Here is a 20,992-nt window from a genome sequence, read left to right as displayed (position 1 = left end):
CTTTGGACTGGACTCAGGGAGGAACAGGATAAGGAGCTTGTATGCTTTAGTTTAGAGGACGTTAGAGTTTACATTTCATCCAGTACTGACAGCCAGGCTTGTGTCTAGCTGCACGGGTCTCTCAGACATACAGTATGTAAACTGATCAAATAAGAAAGAACATGTTTAACAGATAGAAGTAGACTTGAACATGCTGTTACTAACCTACAACACAATCTGTCAATCCAGGTTTTAATATGAACAATCACAGAAACAAAATGATAGCATGTGACTATTGTGTTGATACATTCAACATGATTATACAAAACGATTTTAAAAGCGATTTAACACATATGACTTATGTGCACACCTTTTAGCCTATTAAAAGGCTATTAAAAGACTAACAAATTGAGGTAACTCCCACAGTTAGTGTATCTTCCCTACAATACACTCTAAACAGTGAGGGGCAGTTTCCCTTCAGGCAGTGTTTAGTCCCTTCAGGCAGTGTTTAGTCTCTTGGGGCCTAAACTACAGCCTTAACAAGGGATGCAAATACACACACACACACACACACACATGCACACGCACGCACGCACGCACACAATCTCCGTCATTCCACTCACTTGAAATTTGCCATGAAAGACCACATCCCTGAGGTAATGCAGGGGCTTGCTGTCCGAACCCTGAGGCAGAGGACTCCCTGAGATCCGTTCCGTTTCTCCTGCCATCTTCCCATCACTAGGCAAACACCGCACAAGACTAACGCTATTGGACAGAACTCACTCTCTCTGCCTGTCTCTCTCACTCCGTCTTCTCACAACCTCTCTCCCTCTCTCCCTCTCTCCTTGTGTCCAAGAGGGTTGACTAAGCCCAAAGTCAGCCTGCGAGATTGTCTTGTTACTTGAGACATCGTGTGAGAAGCCAAGAGCTAATATTAGACAAAAATACAAAGCCTTGCTCCCACCTCCTTCAAGGTGCCCTCTCCGATCTCTACAGTAATTACAAATTAAAGCAATAACAGATTTTTTTGCGTCTTTCTTCAAGGGTCCGCTAATCGTACAGAGGTGAGGGGTCGAGACACATTACACGACTTGGAAATGTAAACACTGGCCCAGCAACACAAACATTCCTGGAGAGGGTCTTCAGCCAGAGAACATCTCATCTCAGCAGCGCCACTTAGGATGTGGAAGTGAGATGTGAGTGATGGACACGATGTGGTGGGGGGGGATTAACACGACAACATGTCACTGGAATACGGCACACATCAAAGAATGTTTACACATCATCGCCAGATCACGGTACGTTGACAGACGCATTTACAGCACCCAGAATACCACAGCATGTGATACTGGCGCTGTCGTCAAATGTAGAATTTTGGCCACATGCATGTCAGTAACTGATAATTGCAACGCGTTGACTACTGAAGAAAAGCGGCTGCATATCGCCAACTCAGCTTGTGTTTGCTCAGTTATAGCTATGCAAAAAGTTTACAGTATGTCGACCAGAACAACAAAATATACATTTCTGTATGTGAACTGACTGTGAACCTGTGACATTACACAACACAAAAAATACACATCCGGGGTAGGATTTATTTTTAGCTTAATAGGAGTTAAAAAAGACAGCTCACAAACTAAACAAAGACAGGCTCTTGTGTTCTGCAGTGCGGCCCCTAAGGAAAACATGTGTCAGTCTGCTTGGAGCAGGAAGCTGGAGCAGAGTTCACTTCTCACAGGGAACATAAGGATGTGGTCCTTTCACCCTCTCACCCCCCAAGGCTGACTGGTACAGCACAGTCAGAGGACTCGTCATGAGTCCATATGCACCATCCACTGCACTGTGATCGGAATGGGCGGTGAACTTTGCTCTCTGACATGAAAAACCTGCAAATTCACTTAGCTAACCTCATGGTAGCCGTTGAACAAGAGATATTTCTCAATTAAAGTATTCTGCATATTAAGTAAAGGTTAAAAACCAAAAAGGCTAACTGGTCCAGGTGTGAGCACAGGCATTTACATGTGGGGATCAAATCCCAGCCAGAGTGACATGCAGTTCCATACTTGAATAGAACTGCCTAGTATATCAAACCAAGAATACCCAGTGCATTCAGTAGCTGCTATTAGAGGTCATATCAGATTAGTGTAAACTCCTGTCTTTGTGCTAAGTAGCGGGGAAAATTGTTTCACTTGTCATGTGTGTGTGTGTGTGAGAGAGAGAGAGAGAGAAAGAGAGAGAGAGAGAGAAGGACAGAGACACACACTCACACATTGACAGATTAAATGGACTTAATAAAAAGGTCACCAATAAGAGACAAACACACACAGACGCGCGCACACTCTCACAAACTGTACACACACACACACCAATTAGTCTCTGTGGGGTGCTTTCCACTGTCAACAGGACTTCCACCATGCTTGTCCCTTCCAGGAACCACATGCTTGCCATGCTGCTACCATACTGTGTAACTGCTGAATAAAATGACTTACTATGGGATCGTGCTGGACATATCCTATGTCCTCAATACCCTTGATATTGATGATATCCACCTCTTTCTCCTTGCCAGGGATGCGGGTGGGCATCTCAGTCTTCTTCATGGCGGGGGAAAATGTTGGCCAACCTGCGGCTGGTGCAAGGGTCCCAAGGGGGTTGGGGGGGGGGCGGGGTTGCGGGTGAGGATTTATCTGTGGAGAGGCAATAATGACTAGGGTAAAACAGACTGCCACACACCTGTTACACGCGTCGAGGACCAAGGATCAAAGTTATTATCACTACATACTGTAAAGAGGCAGATGGTTAATAAGCCTTACCACCAAAGAAAGCTCATACTGTACATAAGATGGGTGTTGGCAATGGCAAGGAATACCAATATCTTATCCATTGTGCTCCTCTCGCCTATTGGCCAAATGAGTTAGGTTGAGGGTATCTAAGAGGACACCCTCTAGTGAGAGCTTCCCGTTTCAGACGTCCTGGGATCACAATAGCTGACGTGAGTAAATCAACTGTTATACCTGGCTATATGGATCCTGTATGAGGAAAGACCAGAGTGTCTCTAAACCCCATTATGTCTGCAATGCCCCCCCCTATGGAGCAGACTGGAACATCGCATGCGGAAATGTGAAAGTTTATCCCCATCACCCTTAGCTGAGCCTTGGTATCAAGATTCATAATGCCTTTTCCGCATTGGGAAATTGTTTCATTTCAAGTCTTTATTTCCACTCAAGGTCCACTGAGGGGGACCCTCCCTAGGACATTATATTTTGCCTACTAGTTTTAGACAATATGCTGAACTTATGGCCAGAAGTGTGACTGTGCAAGAGAGGACACCTTTGGGTATGTGTCTATCTACCGGTAATTCAGGACCACGTGTCAAAGTTATATTGGGCATTATGTAATACTGACAGGAACTGATGCACTGTAGGCTATGGAGCATAGGATCTGGTACAGCATGGCAAATGATGCAGAACTCACGCATGAACAAATTCTTATGACCCATCATCACCTTGGCAAGGCTTTTCAGTCCCCTTCCTCTGTAATGTAAACAGTGCGCCATAATCTAATAACAAATGCTTGAAAAGAGTGTTTGTTTGTCCATTATCATCAGTGACGAGAGCTCCCAAAACAAGCAAAATCTCTATTTGTCTAACGGTTCTTCTTGATCTCCACGCCGGCCGGGGTGACATCTGAGACGAGTCCACAACGGAGAGACCTTTATTTATTTTTCAGCCCTACTGCAGTACGCTATGTGAAATGCTCTTTGGACTGTGTTGACCCTCACCCGGATGGTGCTCTTCCTCCACTCGAAGGAGCGGGAGAAGTGCGTGCATCTAACATAAGCTACTGGACCGAGCAGCTGGACCCTATCAAGTCCTCCTATCTGTGTGACTTGGGGCTCACTTCTGTGCAGCTTGAAATTCCCTGTTAGCTTTAAACCATTGGGCTTCTGTCCAGTTGTGTGTTTGGCAGTTTAAATAAGCAGACCCATGGATTAGAGGGAGTCTCCGTGGGAATCGATGGTTGAAAAAAAAAAGAGGAACAGAAAAAAAACAACTTCCTTAGTTCTAATATTAGCATTGTGTCTCGGTGGAATTTGGACATGTTCTAACAATTAATATCAGGTTGACCATGTGGCAACCAGCAAGGGGTTAAGACTGCCATATCACGAAAGACAACCACAGTGGTGTTAAATTACTTAAAATACAGTACTTCCTTGGGAGGAAATGTTGACATAGTCAACCCAAATAGCCCATAAGTGAAATATTTGTTTGATAATGGCCGTGTGTCTAAACCAGCTTTAAAGCAAACATTTTCACAAAAACGTTTCCATCATTTTATCTGGATAGTTCAAAATAATTGCTTGTATAATGCATAAATACAGTGTATCCATGCTATTTCTATGACAGTACTGTCTTTGTCAAATTAAATTCAATAACAAATCATGATATGACATTCAATTTACAGTAATAAAAATCATGTTTTTGTCAAGTGGTTGATGAATCATGTTTTCTATGTCTGCGTCCTGAAAACTGTCCCTATTCCTGGTCACAACCTGTCACACTAGAAAATCAAGGGGAAGGGTGGCGAGAGTGAAATACAGTGGCCACTAGCAGTGACCTCTCCCTTGGGGAAAACAAACAACACTGTTGATCAACAGTCAATAACGAGACTCTAAGCTTGCATAGCTGAGGGGGTTTGGAAGCAGGCTCTTTTGATTAGGTAGTTCTGTCTGATATTTGAAGCCCACATTTCCCCCATTGGACCACAAGGATGACCTCTTAATCTAATGGTACAGTAGACGTTTGTGCTTGGCAAGCAGCAGACAAGGGTTGGTTTGAACAATCAACCCAGTTAATCTACTGATATAAACCTACTTGTAGAAATGATCAAGAGTTCAGCATTTAGTCCTAACAGAGGGGACCAGATACATAGCCTACAGGTAGGCTACCATCAATGAGAAATGGTATAACAGTGTAACAACTCAATAATAATACAATGTTAAGAGCCTACAACATTATAATTTACCGTGTGATATAGGAGAGACCTGTTACATTATAGCTGCCAAGGTATTGCCTGCTGCCAAAGTAGTGACATTTCAGGGAGCCCTCAGGTGGACACAATCTACAATAACGTGTGTTTTGACAGGTTTTTGCCAATATAAATAGGCTACCTCAAGAGCATTTGGCTGAACTTGAACTTGACTGAAGTGAACTTAAAGTAAACAGGGTGTAGCCCACCTTTCTTATTGTTGGATAAAAATGTCTTAGGCTACAGCCTAAACTTTGGGGGTTGTGCCATTCAAGTCAATTTACCCCATGAGCATTAGTCTAAACATGACTGACGATTACACAAACATTTCACATACAGGGTATAGGCTTATACTGACCTTCTCAAAGCTTAGCCTATACACAGTAGGCTAGGACGCCCGCATACACACACACGCGCGCACACACACACACACACACACACACACACACACACACACACACACTGACCTGAGTGACAAAAACAGGTGAAAGTTTCCGCAGCAGGGGAAACTCCGCAACAACTCTCGCTGTGAAGCCTGGGTCAAGCAACCCGACACCCTTGAGTTGGAATGGGCTTCCCTCTGACTATCGCTAAATCATGTTGAAACATTAGAAAGGTGTTGGGGACGTTTTGGCTGGCCATCTTACCCGGCTATGCCAAGAATTGCTTTACCCGCGGCCACAATGTGCCCGAGATGTTTCCATCCACTGGCACTGTCCTTTATTTAGCATAGGTTGTTCCCAAAGCATCTCTCTTCACACATCGAGTGGCATGGGGCTACAGTTTTATGTGAAGCCTATGCGTTGGAGGTTATGCTATATGCAGGATCTGCACCTGCGCCTCTATCATCTTGCCGATTGAGTGCAAATCCTCAGCAGGTAGGCTACAATACAGCAATTAACCAACCTTCAATAACATTAGGCTACATTAGGCTACAGTCATTTAGCTGACGCTTTTGTCCAAAGCGACTTACAGTAGGCTAATTGCCTTTAACGTAGGAAACGCAAGACAACTCCGGACGAACTAATTAGCCTACCCAACTATTTGTATCCAAATACGCACTCTCTTGTAGGCTAACATACAATTTAAAAAACACTTAACGAGAGACAGCCTATATTGTCACTTTAACGACAATACGGGCGGAAACATAGCCTAGCCTATGCAAAGTTGTTTCTTCGCGGTTGTGCACTTCAACGAAATGATGCTTAGCCTATTAATGTTTATCTGCGTCTGTAAGGTTAGTAAACAATGTTGTTGTGTCCAAATCTCCCAATTATATAGCCTAGTAAATCATAGGCTAAACCACGGATAAGTATCAACACTTTTACCTGAAGGAGTGAGATGTTCTAAAGATGTCCAGAATGCTGCGGTAGTTCACAGGTGATTTAGATCCATCCATCGGGGCAGCAGCCTCTCCTCTCACTATGAGCGCAAGAGAGTGTCGAGGGAGAGGAGGGAGACCCTCTATGTAGGTTCAGTCACTACTGTACTTTCTCTCTCGCCGATGTCTCGTCCCCTTTTTCTAATGACTTGTGTAAAGATGATATCCCTTCCAAGGGCGTTTTTTTTGGTGGGAACGTGACATTTGGAGGTGACATAAAATGCGAGCGCGCATATAGTACGCGAGACGATTTTTGGCACTATATAAAATAAAAAAGCATAGGTCTACATTTGAGCTGCAGTCAGATCAGATTATCCTGATGGCTCGTTCTTTAACCTCCTGAATTGATTATCATAAATTTGGCCCACATGTGCATTTGCTGAATACAAATACAAACCTAACAACGGATAGGGTTCAAAAACCTAACTTACCTAAACATTATCAGGCTAGTATTACCTGCGTAGTGAGGGACCTTCCACATAGCCTACACTGACAGCTGGAGCGCGAAGGATCTGGCCAAGCATCCAGGCGGGCCCCAACTCTTGGTGTCACTTCACCAGGCATGGGGCTAGGCTACGAGTGAGTTTGATCGGGCCTTATTAGGATTTATGCACCAGGAACCTTCAGATGTAGGCCTGAACAGGACTCGGGTTTACATGAGCTCGCCCCCTATTGTATATTTATTTTATAAATGTTGTTAGCCGGTAGACAAACATACTCCAGGAGCTTGCTCGATCGCCTTGTTGAGAGGTGTCAGGGAAGAATTTTTACAGCTCACTTATCTGGCCCCCGGGTGATTACTGTTTTTTTTTTTCCCTCTGGAATATGTAGAGAGTGGGTCGTATGCCCACCTCCCTTGTTCTCTGTAAAGCGCATTGTGTTGCCTCTGGGTATGAATTGCGCTATACAAATAAAGCTTTGATTGATTGATTGATTGATTGATTGTATGAACCCCACTCCGTCTAGTAAACGACCCCCCCCACACACACACACACACAGTGGTGGAGGTACAGGACTACTTCGGAGCTTGTCTTTGTCTTTCTTGTCTTTGAAATTGAGAGTTTAGCATGTTTTTTGAATGATTTTTCAAGGTGCCCATCCACATCCATTGTATGACCAAGACGGTGGAGAGCAATTATCAGACTTTCTCAAAAGTGCTAGTTTTGTCAACATTTTGATCTGAACCATTGTATATGATCATAAGTAACCTTAAACCAGGGCTAAACATGCATTTTCCCTTTACTACTCCTTTAAAGTGTCCAGTTGAACTTAGTTTTATTCCAAGATAGGTGTTGTGTGTGCAATATTCAACATGTTTGTACCGATTGAGAACTTTTGTAGAATGTCCTGAGATCTGGACCTTTTTTGGAATATCCTTATTTTGGTCTTTTGAGGGTTTACCGTCAGGGCCCAGGTGTGACAGTAATGCTCTAGCAGGTCCAGGCTCTACTGTAGGCCATGCGCAGTGGGGGACAGCAGAACCAGGTCATCTGCAAAGAGTAGGCACTTCACCTCCTGATTGTGGAGACGTACACCAGGGACAGTGGACTTTTCTAGGACAGTAGCCAGTTCATTAATGTAGATATTGAAGAGTTCAGGGCTGGGATTGCAGCCCTGACGAACGCCTCATCCTTGGGTAAAAAATGTTGTTCTTTTTTTGCCAATTTTTACGCTTCACATATTGCCAGAATACATTGATTTAATAATATCATATGCTTTACCCCCTACACCACTCTCAAGAATTTTGTAGAACAGTCCAACATGCCAAATAGAATCAAAAGCTTTTTGGAAGTCAAACAGGTGTAAATTTTGGTTTTTATTTTATGTTTATCAATTAGGGTATGTAGGGTGTAAATATGATCAGTTGTCCATTGTTTTGTTATGAATCCAATTTGGCTTTTGCTCAAGACATTGTGCTTTGTAAGGAAGTTCAGAAGTCTGGCATTCATAATACTACAGAAGACCTTCCCCACACATATGCCTCTGTAATTATTAGGGTCGAATTTGTCTCTGTTTTTGTAGATTGGGGTTATGGTTCCATGATTCCAGATCTCAGGAAAATAACCTCCACTCATTCAGGATGCCATCAGGTCCACAAGCCTTTTTAGATTTGAGGGCCTGCAATTTCTTAAGGAGTTCCTCTTCAATAATTGGGGAGTCTAATGAATTCTGATTATTTGTTATAACTAGTTCCAATTTGGTTAGTTTCTCGTGAATTTGAGATTGCTCTGTGTTTGCATTAATTTGAACAGTATGGTAGTGCTTTAAAATGTGAGGTCCATATATCACTGTTTTGTATAGCTAATTTTTGACAGTTTAACAGTGAATGAGCTGAGAGAGGAAGGGTCAACGTCTGTGATCATATAATCTACAGTACTGTGGCCAAGAGGTGAGCAGTAGGTGAATCTACCCAGGCTGTGAACCTGCAGTGTCACTAATGAAAGACTAATGGGGGGCACCTGAACTGTGGCCGATGACAGAGGGTCTCTGATCACCCTCGGCTGGACTTGATTGCTGAGGGGTGGACTAGCAGAGCCCGGTGAGCAGTCAGTGTGTCTGGGGAGGGGAGCTTCATGTCCGTCAGGGCAACTAGTCTGACGAAGCAATTGTTTACTTGTTAGTGATTGTCATGTCCCCACTGCCTTACCAAGTGGGTTGGTGAATCAGAACACATAATAAGCTCTGCCTTCGCTTTGACCAGTTTAGCCAATGGGGCAACTGTGGCGGTTGGGGGAGGGGGGTATAATTATTGGACAGGACACCCAACCGTCATCCTTAGTGTTGACTGAGAGCTTGTGATGGCTGTTTGTTTGTCTCTCTCCAGGCCAACCTAATGAGACCCTCCTTCATCTTCCACAAGATAGGCCGGCTGGCCCCAGTACGCTCCAGCAGACAGGACCAGATACACAGGTGAGGCCTGTCTGTCACGGAGCCACCGCCTCGCTCCGCCTCCGGTGTAACTCGGTTCTTCAGCTTGGCTGCGTACTTGATTGATGTTGCTCATGGGCGATTGGAACTAAACTAACCTTGCGTTGCATTTGTCTCTCTCTCTCTCTGGCTCTATCGTGTCCACTCTGCTGGCACTGATGGATGGGTTGGACAGTCAAGGGGAGCCAGTGGTCCGGTTCCAGTTCATGCTTGGTTGCCTACTCACCTTCCCATCTCCTGCATCACCTGCCACCTGTCTCCACCCTGCCCAGCTGCACCTCATCCCTCATTACCCTTAGCATTAATACCAGTCAATTTCCCTTGGTTCTCTGTAAGATCATCCAGTGATGTACCTAGTCGGTTCAGCTCTTCTGTCTGCCATATTTTGGAGTTTATTGAAATTGAGTTAAAGTAGTTTGTATGAGTCAAGCATCCTCCAGTTTGTATGACTCAAGATCTGTTTACTGCCATGTACTGTATATGGTTCACACATACTACAAATTTGACTAGGGTTAAGGCATACGCTATTGTAGACACAGGACAGGGAGCAGGACAGGACAGTACAAAGACATGACAGTTTTCTTGCATGTCAAGTTGGTCAGTTAGTTTTTAATTGTCGTTTTGTGATCACTTTGTCTTTGGGATATTTTCTGATGACCAAGCCTTTTATCTAAGCAGAGCCTTAGCACATTATGGAGGAACCATGTCCCTTTCTTTTACCGATCTCTGAGAGCAAGAACTTTGAATGTCCTGAACAGTGTGGTGGCCACATTTGTTGGGAATTTGGGTGGAAACAGTGTGGAACATCATTGCATAGTTTGACTGCCATTTCATACCAACATTATGAGAAAGTGGAGAAGCAGCCTATACCTTGTAAAAAAAATCACCAATAGAAAATACTATAGATGTGAAATTATTTAACTCTAGTTAAATGGTTACAAATGGGCAAGCAATAACATTGAAGGGAAATGGATACCGACACCGATGATTGTTTCAGAAATGGTCTGAGACAAAATAATGAAAATGTTATACATAAGTATTGTGAAACACTGGACATATTTAATGACTGACAAGGAGAGAGGAAACAGTCCAAGTTAATCAATAATAACTAGGTTCACTATGAACAGTGTGTATTATTGGCTCTGTTCTGACGTCAGTGGACAGTGCATTCCACCACTGTGGGGCCAGGACAGAAAAGAGCCATGGCCGCGACAATCTGCCGTAGGGGGGCTTGGAGCAACTGGGGAACCAATCACCCCAAGGCAGCAGAGCTTGACCACAGCCTGGAGGTAGGAGGGAGCTGTTCATTTGCCCTGTAGGCTACCACAGAGTCCTAAACTGGATGGGAGCTGCTACAGGGAGCCAGTGCAGAGAATGGAGTAGGGAAGTTGTGTGGAAGAGCATGGGGCCATTGAACACAAGGTGAGCAGCAGCTTTCTCCAGGAGTCTGATGGCCAACGCCGCAGGATGTCAGCAAGTAGGGAGTTGCAGGAGTCCAGGCGGGAGATGACAACAGCCTGGATGAGCACATGCGCCGAATCACACCCAGATTTCTTTCCTAGCATAAAGTTTGATAAAAGAGATGAGTATTAAGGCAAGGCAAGTTTATTTATATAGCACATTTCAGCCACAGGGCAATTCAAGGTGCTTTACATGAGACATTAAAAGCATTAAAACAAAAAGCAAGACATTATAGACATTTAAAACAAAAAGCAGGACAAATTAAAAGCATTAAAACAAAAAGCAAGACATTATAGACATTTAAAACAAAAAGCAGGACAAATAGAATACAGGAATAAAAGTTACAGTGCAGTATACAGATAAACATAACTCCTCTTAGAAAGCAGCGGCAAAAAGAAAAGTCTTCAGGCTTGTTTTAAAAGAACCAAGAGTTGCAGCAGACCTGCAGTTTTCTGGAAGTTTGTTCCAGATATGTGGGGAATAAAAACTGAACGCTGCTTCTCCATGTTTTGTTTTAACTCTGGGGACAGAAAGCAGACCTGTGCCAGATGACCTGAGGGGTCTGGATGGTTCATAGCATATGAGCAGATCAGAAATATATTTTGGCCATAGACCATTCAGTACTTTGTAAACCAACAGCAGTATTTTAAAGTCAATTCTTTGACAGACAGGAAACCAGTGTAAAGACCTTAGAACTGGTGTGATATGCTCCACGTAGTCTTAGTGAGGACTCGAGCAGCAGCGTTCTGAATCAGCTGCAGCTGTCTGATCGATTTTTTAGAGACCTGTATACACGGTGTTACAGTAGTCGAGTCTACTGAAGATAAATGCATGGACAAGTTTTTCCAAATCCTTCTGGGACAAAAATCCTTTGATCCTTGATATATTCTTCAGGTGATAGTAGGCTGACTCTGTAATTGTAATAACCACTTAATGTGGCTGTTGAAATTCAGGTCCGAGTCCATGACTACACCAAGATTTCTGGCTTCATTTGTGGTTTTTAGCATTACTGATTGAAGTTGAGCACTGACTTTTAATCATTCTTCTTTGGCTCCAAAGACAATTACTTCAGTTTTATTTTGTTTAGTTGGAGAAAGTTCTGGCACATCCAATCATTGATTTGTTGAATGCACTTACTCAGTGCTTGTATGGGATTATAGTCTCCTGGTGATATGGTTATATAAATTTGTGTCATCTGCATAGCTATGGTAACATATTTTGTTGTTTTCCATAATGAGTTAGTGGGAGCATGTAAATGTTGAACAGAATAGGCCCCAGGATGGAGCCTTGGGGAACTCCACAGGTCATTTTTGTCAGCTCAGATTTGTAATTGCCTATAGAGACAATAGTCCCTGTCCTTTAAGTAGCATTCAAACTAACACTGTACCAGAAATTCCCAGACAATTTTCCAGTCGGCCATACTAATGTTGTGGTCTACCGTGTCGAACGCAGCGCTGAGATGCAGTAGTACTAAGACTGAGATTTTGCCATTATCTGTGTTTAAATGGATGTCAATAAATACCTTAATTAGAGCAGTCAGTGCTGTGGTCGAAATCCTGACTGGAAGACATTGTGATGGATTTTAACTGATCTAATCAAGAAGAATTTACAAAGATTCACTCAAACAGGTTAAGTTTGGTTTATTTAGAAAACATACGAGCGCAAGGACTTCCGGACAACGCACGAGTGGTATCCCAAGAAGTTCCGCCCCCTGGTCTTACGCTGCCTTATATTCAAGCAAAACACAGGTATGGCACTCCGGGATGTGATTGGCTAACCCATTGTACGTCATTTTAAATGGCAGGCGTCATCAACAGCGGTCGAAAATACAGACACGTGACATGAGAAAAGGCGATAGTTTCTAAGAGGGACAAAGGGGCAAAGGATGGTTATTCTGGAGTAGACAGATTTCTAGGTGTGGACCTCCTGGAGGTCATCCTGTCATGAATTAGGTTAGCACAGCTATGTGAAAGGTTGAGGGAGGTGGTGAATTACAAAAGTAGGTGATGAAACTATAATTTCTATGACAACATCAAAGCCATTACTTAGTGCCAGGAAGTTATTCAGTTGGAAAACAACCTTTTCAATTATTTTGCTTAGAAATGGGAGGTTCGATATGGGCCTATAATTGTTCATTTGTGAGGTGTCTAGATCATTCTTTTTTTAAGAGTGGCTTGATGACTGCAGTTTTCAGGGTTTGCGGGAACACACCTGAAAGAAGATGTGTTTACAATTTGTAATAAATCAGAGGCCATGCAGTTGGATACAGTTAAGTCTGTCTATTATCAACTATATTGATACTGTATATAGGCTAGGTAGCTATGGTAATGCTAACGGAATAACCTTAGTTAATGCAAACGTTATGTTTGGAGGTTTCAGATGCATTTCAATTTTAACTTAAAGGAGAATGCTCTTTTTCGACAACCTGGACCTTATTTACGGCAAATTATAAGACATTTGACTCACCGAGAACTTTGGGGTAATTCGGAGGCCTGTAGAAGAAATTTAAAATCCAATATAGTTGATGTTAATATAAGGAAATGTAACATTAGGTAATGTTAGCCAAGTTATTCAACATTGACCCACTAACCCTCTAGATCTTTTCCAACGATTTCCTAAAGTAACCACATTTCATGATAATTTATATAGCAGATTGTTTGCTAAAAGCATGGAACTAGCCTACAGTACAGGCAAAAGTTGGCCTGTGTCATTAACCAAGTAAGCGACGAGCTAGCAGACCGGTGTCGACGGTCCATCCTATTAACCTGACGTTCTAATACATCCATGGTGTCAACGGACCGTAACGCGTACTGAATTTCCATGGGGACTAGGGCCGACGGAGCACTACCAAAACACTAAACCGGATTAAATTATTTAGCGATAAACACAATATGAGATGCATATTAGTCGAAAACGATCTTTAAGTCGAATTCCGTGCCTTCATTCTCAGAAAGGCGGCGCACAATTAAGCTTACTCGGATTTATAGGGGTAAGCCAGGCTAACCCAGGCTTATAGGAGCAATCGCCATTGGAACACAGATCAGAATCGCCGGAACATGGATTAGATGGCATATCGCCAATAATGGAACAGCCTCCAACGACGCTAGAGTAGGCTACCGGGAAAACATGCTACCCCCACGGACAGAATTAGAGTGGAGGATGTCCAGTGGTAAGGGAAGCGCACTCAGGTAAAGTAGGGGCAGACCCGCGTGACGTTGTCACAGCCCGTCTGCTCCCGGAGGCGCCGTAGCCTCCCGGCCGGGAGCGAAGCCTTCACGGCAATGGAGTCCAGAGTAAAGTCCAAAACCCCAGAGCACGCGAGGGAGACGCCAGCCGCGGAACCGCCGAGGTGGATCCCCGTCGACGCAGAAGGAGGGACAGGAGGGCCCCCCTCGACGTCCCCACCCCCCTCGACGTCCCCACCCCCCCCGCGGATCCGCCGCAGCCTCCGCAGCCGCCAGACGAAAGGCCGCCCTACGCGGAGCGAGCCTAACGGACCGCGACACCCAACGAATGCCGAACAAACACAACCAAACTATATATATGCACGATTAAAGCCTGCTGATAAGCCTGCTATTGGGGGTTAGATTCGAGAAAGAGCGTGTGAGATTGATAAGCGGAAGTGATTGGTTCTAGCAAATTAGCTTGTTGTAGAGCCGGCCCATAAATTAGTGACAGCTGTGAATAGTGACGGCTGTGCCATATCTATCGTGATTGCCTGGTGATGGTTAATTGTGCGCGAAACGACAAGGGAGAGAATTCCTCCAATAGAAAGACGCTTCTTTCAAAGTTCATTTAGCTGCACTAAACATTTTCCAACTACTAGAGGGTGACAAACGAACACATTTGAAAATACAAAGTAAAACTGGGCTACGGAATCGCATGAGGCTGGCTGGGGATCGCAAGGTCCCCGGTTCGATCCTAGCTTCCGGAGTGCGCCGAAGTGCCCTTGAGCAAGACACTCAAGACACTGAACCCCAAAATCGCTCACATGTGGCACAGTGGCACAGTAAGTCTCTCTGGGCGAGTTTGCATGTTCTCCCCGTGTTCACAAAGGTTTCCTCCCAAAGAACCTAATATAAAAAACATGCAGAAGAACAGATGCTCTACAGTCCGTTCCCTGACTAAGACCTGAACTGAGCACTTGGACTTGGTCCCTGGAACCATGAACGATGGCTGCCTCCTGCTCTTGGCTGCCCCTGGAAGAAGGACAGCTGGGATGGGATAAATGCACTGGACAATTTCCACCGGCGTCACCTGAGAATTGTGTGCGTGCGTGTGTGTGTTGTGTGCCATGTGTGTGCAATGTGTCAACGTGTGTTCTAACAAAGAACCCCCCCCCCTGTAATTATATTATAAGGACAAAAATGTGCATAAGGCTAATAGCTTATTTAAATGAACCTATCTTACACCAATGGCAGTCATTATCTTTTTGAGCTACTTGCCACGTGAGAAGCCATAGATGGTTTCAAACTATGACTTAAGCAATCACCAGGGCTACATGTAAATGGTAGCCTGGAAGCCAGACTTCCTTGCAAAAAAAGTTAAGTCACATCTAGGTGCATATAACATGGAGGTACAGGTAGGACCCAATCACAGGCTCGAGGCAGCTTCAACAGTTTTGACAAAAATGTTTATTAGAATGAAGGCACAACAAGGGGCGAAACCAAAAATGGTGAATGGTAAGTGGACTGCACTTATATAGCGCTTTTCCACCTTAGCAGCACTCAAAGCGCTTTACAATGGCCTCTCATTCACCCATTCACACAGCAATGGCGGTAGCTGCCACGCAAGGTGCTAACCTGCTCATTGGGATTAGGTGTCTAGCTCAAGGACACTTTGACATGTGGACAGTCGGAGCTGGGATTCGAACCACTGACCCTTCGATCATTGGACAACCCGCTCTACCAACTGAGCTACACTACAGCCGCCCCAAGTGAAAAGAATACTGTATGTACAAACAGACATACAGTATTCTTTTCTGATTAAATGTTAAAAAATATGAAAAATCAATACTTTTTCTTTTCAAAAGTTATCAGGTCCAAATGTCATCCGTTAACAGGATTGACTCAGCTTCTGACATTGGCCCACTCCCCCACTCGGGCGGTTCTATTAGGGTTCTACTTATGCTTGAGGGATACTTATAAGGTGGTTGTTCCTGGTCAAACAGGAGAGTGACATCACAGGGTATGTTTGCAATTATAATTTGCCAAACACTGCACATTAAATGCCAACTGAATAATGTGATTAACTTTTTGCATAAGCAGGTAAACGGTATACAAATAACATTAAAATGCAGTCATTTATTAGACACTTTTATCCAAAGTGACTTACTATGATTGCATTTACTCATCAGAACTTACAAGTGCATCTCCCCTCTAAACAAATGACTAAGAGCATAATCTAGTGCTAAAGCCAAAGTGCAAGATTAGCAAAATATAAATACAATAGGTGCTTAAGAGGGAGGATTGTGGTAGTATTTCTTGAAGAGTTGAGTTTTGAGCCTGCAGCGAAAGATGGGCAGTGACTCTGTTATCCTGACGTCAGTGGGCAGTTCATTCCACCACTGCGGGGCCAGGACAGAGAAGAGCTGTGACCATGTTGATCGACCGCAGGGGCCTCGGAGTGACAGGGCAGCCAATCGCCCTGAGGTAGCAGAGCGTAGTGATTGGGAGGAGGTCTAGGGTTTGACCATGGCCTGGAGTGAGCTGTTCCTTTCATTGCTCTGTAGGCTAGTACCAGAGTTTTAAACTGGATGCAAGCTTTAAACTAGATAGACAGACAGACATGCAACCAACTAAAGTCATAAGATCAGGACTGCCAAGCCACCCCAATGTCCGTTAAGTCATCAATCCTTATAGAACACTTCAAATGGACTGAGAGCGGATCCACTCCTCTAGGCACTTCCAGTATTAGATCAAATTATATCTAATCATAAAGGCCATGCCTTACTAACATCTAATTAATGGCCACTCTATCCAATTGTGTATGGTAATGAAGGCCTGGTTCATTTGACAGTCATGTCATTATGCATTAAATAGATCTCAAAAGAACACTTACGCTCAGCCATAGCCAGGAGTGGGAGGGCAGCTGTGAGTGTTGTGGGTTCAAATCCCAGCGGCAGTTGGAATGTTGGTAATATTGTATTGCATACACATAACATCATGATACAAATTATTATTTTTGAATATCATAGATGCAATAGAAATACAGTGTGTTTTGTATCTAAAAATGCCATTGACTTGCCATGCTCCTTCAGGCCTTCGTTCAGTCCTTCACAGATGAAGAAAGTAGAAAGTGAGAGAGACAAACCCTTTAAATACTTTCACTCAGTAACTTGCCAGTCCCTCAGAGCTGCTCCAGCATCTGCAAGAGGAGAAATCTATAGGCTGCATGTACTGGGAGAAAGGGATGACATCGTGGGAAGGGGCCATGGTTTCCCATCCTGCTCTGTGTTTCTCTCTTCGTCCCCGTCCCTCCACATGCAGAGCGCCGGCCCCAGGGGACCCGCTGGCCCGGCCTGGCCCACACAACCACTTCCTGCTGCCTCCTGTCAACAACACCTCACTGGAGCCCACGCAGGATACACAGCTCAGAATAGAAATGAGCTTAAGAGTTGTAAGAGAATGGACTATTTTGATTTTATAAATACATAGCTAAATGGGCTGGCTACGTGTGTTACAGTAAAAAAAAAAAAAGAAAAAAAAAGTTTTGTGCTGCAGCATCTTCGATGTTGAACACTTTATATGAAGTTTTATTGTGTGTCTCAGGCATGAGGAATCAGGATAAAAGTATTCCAAACACTCATCCTTTACCTGTAATATACAGGCTTGCTCAAAACATTCTGTTACTCATCCAATTCTGCCTGAAAAACTTGTGAAATGGCCGCCAGGGTGGTGAGTCAGCAGACTTAAGCATAAAGAAGTATTGACCTCTTTCCCTTCTGGTTGTTTTCCAAAAGTCTTTAATTCATGGCCTGGGAAGCCCAGGAGGCTATAAATAAATGACTAATTAGTTCTTTTTTTAGAGAATCAAAAACATCTGCCGTCTGAACTTGTGGCGTGGGATCATCATGTTGGACGATCAGCAATTTGTAAACTAAGGATACAGATAGGTGAAACATCTCAAAAACAACGGCTGAAGTTTTATGTCTCAACAATCTGATTGAACTGAGCAGGCTGCATGGTGCTCGTTCTAAGCTAATACACAGGAAGTTGATCTATAGACTAGTAACCAAACAGTTGTCTGGAGATTCCTGATCATATCTATAACTTGCTGACAGGAATGAATGGCCAGAGAAGAAAAAAAAAATTCTTGTGGCATTTGGTGCCATTGGTCTGACATTTAAGGATAACAAATTCCTCACTAATAACTACTTCCTTGGCAATAGCAAGCACATGAACACTTTTCAGGGATTCATATCTGAAGCCATTCAGAGAGCAGTAACAGTGAGTGAAAGGCAGGGACTTTGTCCCTCTCTCTCTTTGTCCCCCCCCCCTTTGTGGCTTTGTGGATGTCCCTCTCACATAAGAGGAAGAGTTAGTGATGATGAGAGACCTCTCAAACAGCTGGACATGGAGGCAGGAACACACAGAGTGTTCTGGCAGAGTTCAGCGGTCTCCCTCGAGACTGACAGTTCAGCCAAGGGGTCGAAGTTCACTGAGAATGACCGGAGCTGTTGTGACTTTGTGACCACCTCCTCATGCACAGATAGATCCAGCAAAACAAACTGTACAGGACTCCCATCAGCGGTGAACGAGGCCTGGTCTGGGGCCATCTGGAAGTTGTTTTGTTTTAATTCTGAAATTAATAAATTAATTAATGAGTCAACCTTCAATAATTCACTTCAATTTGAACTGATTTCGTGGAACATTCTCTATTAATAAGATGCTTGCACTCTGATAATGTTGTTTTATTATTCTTTTTTTGTTATACAGTATTAATCCCCCAGGGGAAATTGGTCTTCTGCTCTTCTATCTTGCATACATGTTTGCGTGTGTGTGTGTGTGTGTGCGTGCATGTGTGTGTTCCGGTGTTTGTGTATGGAAGCATGTGTTTGTCAGCCCGCTGGGTGAATGAATGCACGTTCTCACAGTAGGACAGGGAATTCCAGATGAACAAAGTGCAGCTGGGACAGCAGGCAGGGTCCCTTAGAGCTCTGATGGCCGCTCAGGGAACCCTCCATCCAAACACTTTCACACAAAAAAAAAATTATTCAGAGAGGGAATCCGAGCTGTTGATGTATGTCATGAACACTAGAGGGCATCAATCCTCCTCTGATTCAATAAATAAATGGAACATGGATTAGTCACACAAATGATAAACAGACTCCACAATAATCATACAATATTGTGCAATATATTTATTTCCTCCATTAAATTTTGGTTTCCATATAAGAGCATTGTTGACTTATAGGGGAAAGTGCAGTCACAAATACTTCTATTCCTTTGTTCTCAGTAATCTAAAGTAAAATGATCTGTAGCACAAAATTACAGCAACATAGAGATAGCATGAAAGGAAGTTTGTTGACAAAAAAAAAGGTTTGAGTGAGTTTGTTTCTATGGAGACTAAAACAAGAGGACGCAAAATCTGGAGTTGCTGATAACCTACGAGTTAACAGAAACATACCGTCTTAGCTGTTAGCATGGCCTACAGGCCGCCTCCGCCTGGTCTGAGATCAATGCTTTAGCCTCATCATGCCATGGCCTTGCTTATAGGACCAGAATAGATCACGATGACACCGATAATGATTAACTCAGTATCAATCAACTTCTGGTCTAGATTGGCTCAATCAAAGAATGTGCTTTGACTATGTTGTACTGTAGAGTACCAAACAGCCTATGACATGACTGAGCAGCTGTCTGAAGCATTGCACAGAAACAGCCCCGGACCCCAGAAACAGCCCCTAGTCCCAGACCCAGACCCCAGAAACAGCCCCTAGTCCCAGACCCAGACCCCAGAAACAGACCCTAGTCCCAGACCCGGACCCCAGAAACAGCCCCTAGTCCCAGCCCCGGACCCCAGAAACAGCCCCTAGTCCCAGACCCAGACCCCAGAAACAGTCCCTAGTCCCAGACCCGGACCCCAGAAACAGCCCCTAGTCCCAGACCCGGACCCCAGAAACAGCCTCTAGTCCTAGACCCGGACCCCAGAAACAGTCCCTAGTCCCAGACCCCAGAAACAGTCCCTAGTCCCAGCCCCGGACCCCAGAAACAGCCTCTAGTCCCAGACCCGGACCCCAGAAACAGCCCCTAGTCCCAGACCCGGACCCCAGAAACAGTCCCTAGTCCCAGACCCCAGAAACAGTCCCTAGTCCCAGACCCGGACCCCAGAAACAGCCCCTAGTCCTAGACCCGGACCCCAGAAACAGTCCCTAGTCCCAGACCCCAGAAACAGTCCCTAGTCCCAGACCCGGACCCCAGAAACAGTCCCTAGTCCCAGCCCCGGACCCCAGAAACAGCCTCTAGTCCCAGACCCGGACCCCAGAAACAGCCCCTAGTCCCAGGCCCCAGAAACAGTCCCTAGTCCCAGACCCGGACCCCAGAAACAGCCCCTAGTCCTAGACCCAGACCCCAGAAACAGCCCCTAGTCCCAGACCCCAGAAACAGTCCCTAGTCCCAGACCCGGACCCCAGAAACAGCCCCTAGTCCCAGACCCAGACCCCAGAAACAGCCCCTAGTCCTAGACCCAGACCCCAGAAACAGTCCCTAGTCCCAGACCCGGACCCCAGAAACAGTCCCTAGTCCCAGACCCGGACCCCAGAAACAGCCCCTAGTCCCAGACCCGGACCCCATAAACAGCCCCTAGTCCCAGACCCGGACCCCATAAACAGTCCCTAGTCCCAGTGGATGTTTCTGGACTGGGCCTGTTTCTGGACTGGGCCTGTTTCTGGACCTCTGATGTCCTCACATAGGTCCAATCAGCATCACCACAGGACCGACGGCAGCTCAGGTCCAATCAGCACGGTGACCATGAGCAGCCATCCACTACTGTACTGAAGTACAGTATACGACCGTAGCGTGCAGCCTTGCGCTGTGCTGTCCTGTACATCAACAGTCACATTCAGCGGCTTGTAAGATTCATCTGGTCAGAATAGTGTAAAGTTTCCTAGCAGGTAGTGTAGAAATGTACAGCCTGAGAATCTTTTCATTTAAACACATATGATGCACAAACTATGCAATATCAATTTAAATCAGCATTAAATTACAGAGGCTTAGTGAT

At 44.6% G+C, this 20,992-nt stretch overlaps 1 protein-coding gene across 1 annotated transcript in view; it reads right to left on the bottom strand.

Annotated features, from left to right (window-relative positions):
- LOC311320946 (anoctamin-1-like) overlaps positions 1 to 2,573 on the bottom strand; it is a gene marked incomplete at its 5' end in the record, with an annotated part of 51,940 nt that extends 49,367 nt beyond the window's left edge. Inside the window, one exon of the mRNA XM_084452813.1 lies at positions 2,466 to 2,573. Within this exon, the coding sequence (XP_084308939.1) occupies positions 2,466 to 2,573 (108 nt within the window). The remainder of the gene's footprint in view (positions 1 to 2,465) is intronic.
- Between the last annotated feature and the right edge of the window lie 18,419 nt (positions 2,574 to 20,992).

Source organism: Borostomias antarcticus (genome assembly GCF_949987555.1).
Source record: "Borostomias antarcticus genome assembly, chromosome: 18".
In the NCBI taxonomy this organism is placed as follows: domain Eukaryota; kingdom Metazoa; phylum Chordata; class Actinopteri; order Stomiiformes; family Stomiidae; genus Borostomias; species Borostomias antarcticus.
Note: the sequence above shows the minus strand (reverse complement) of the source record. Positions and strands in the feature narration are given on the sequence as shown.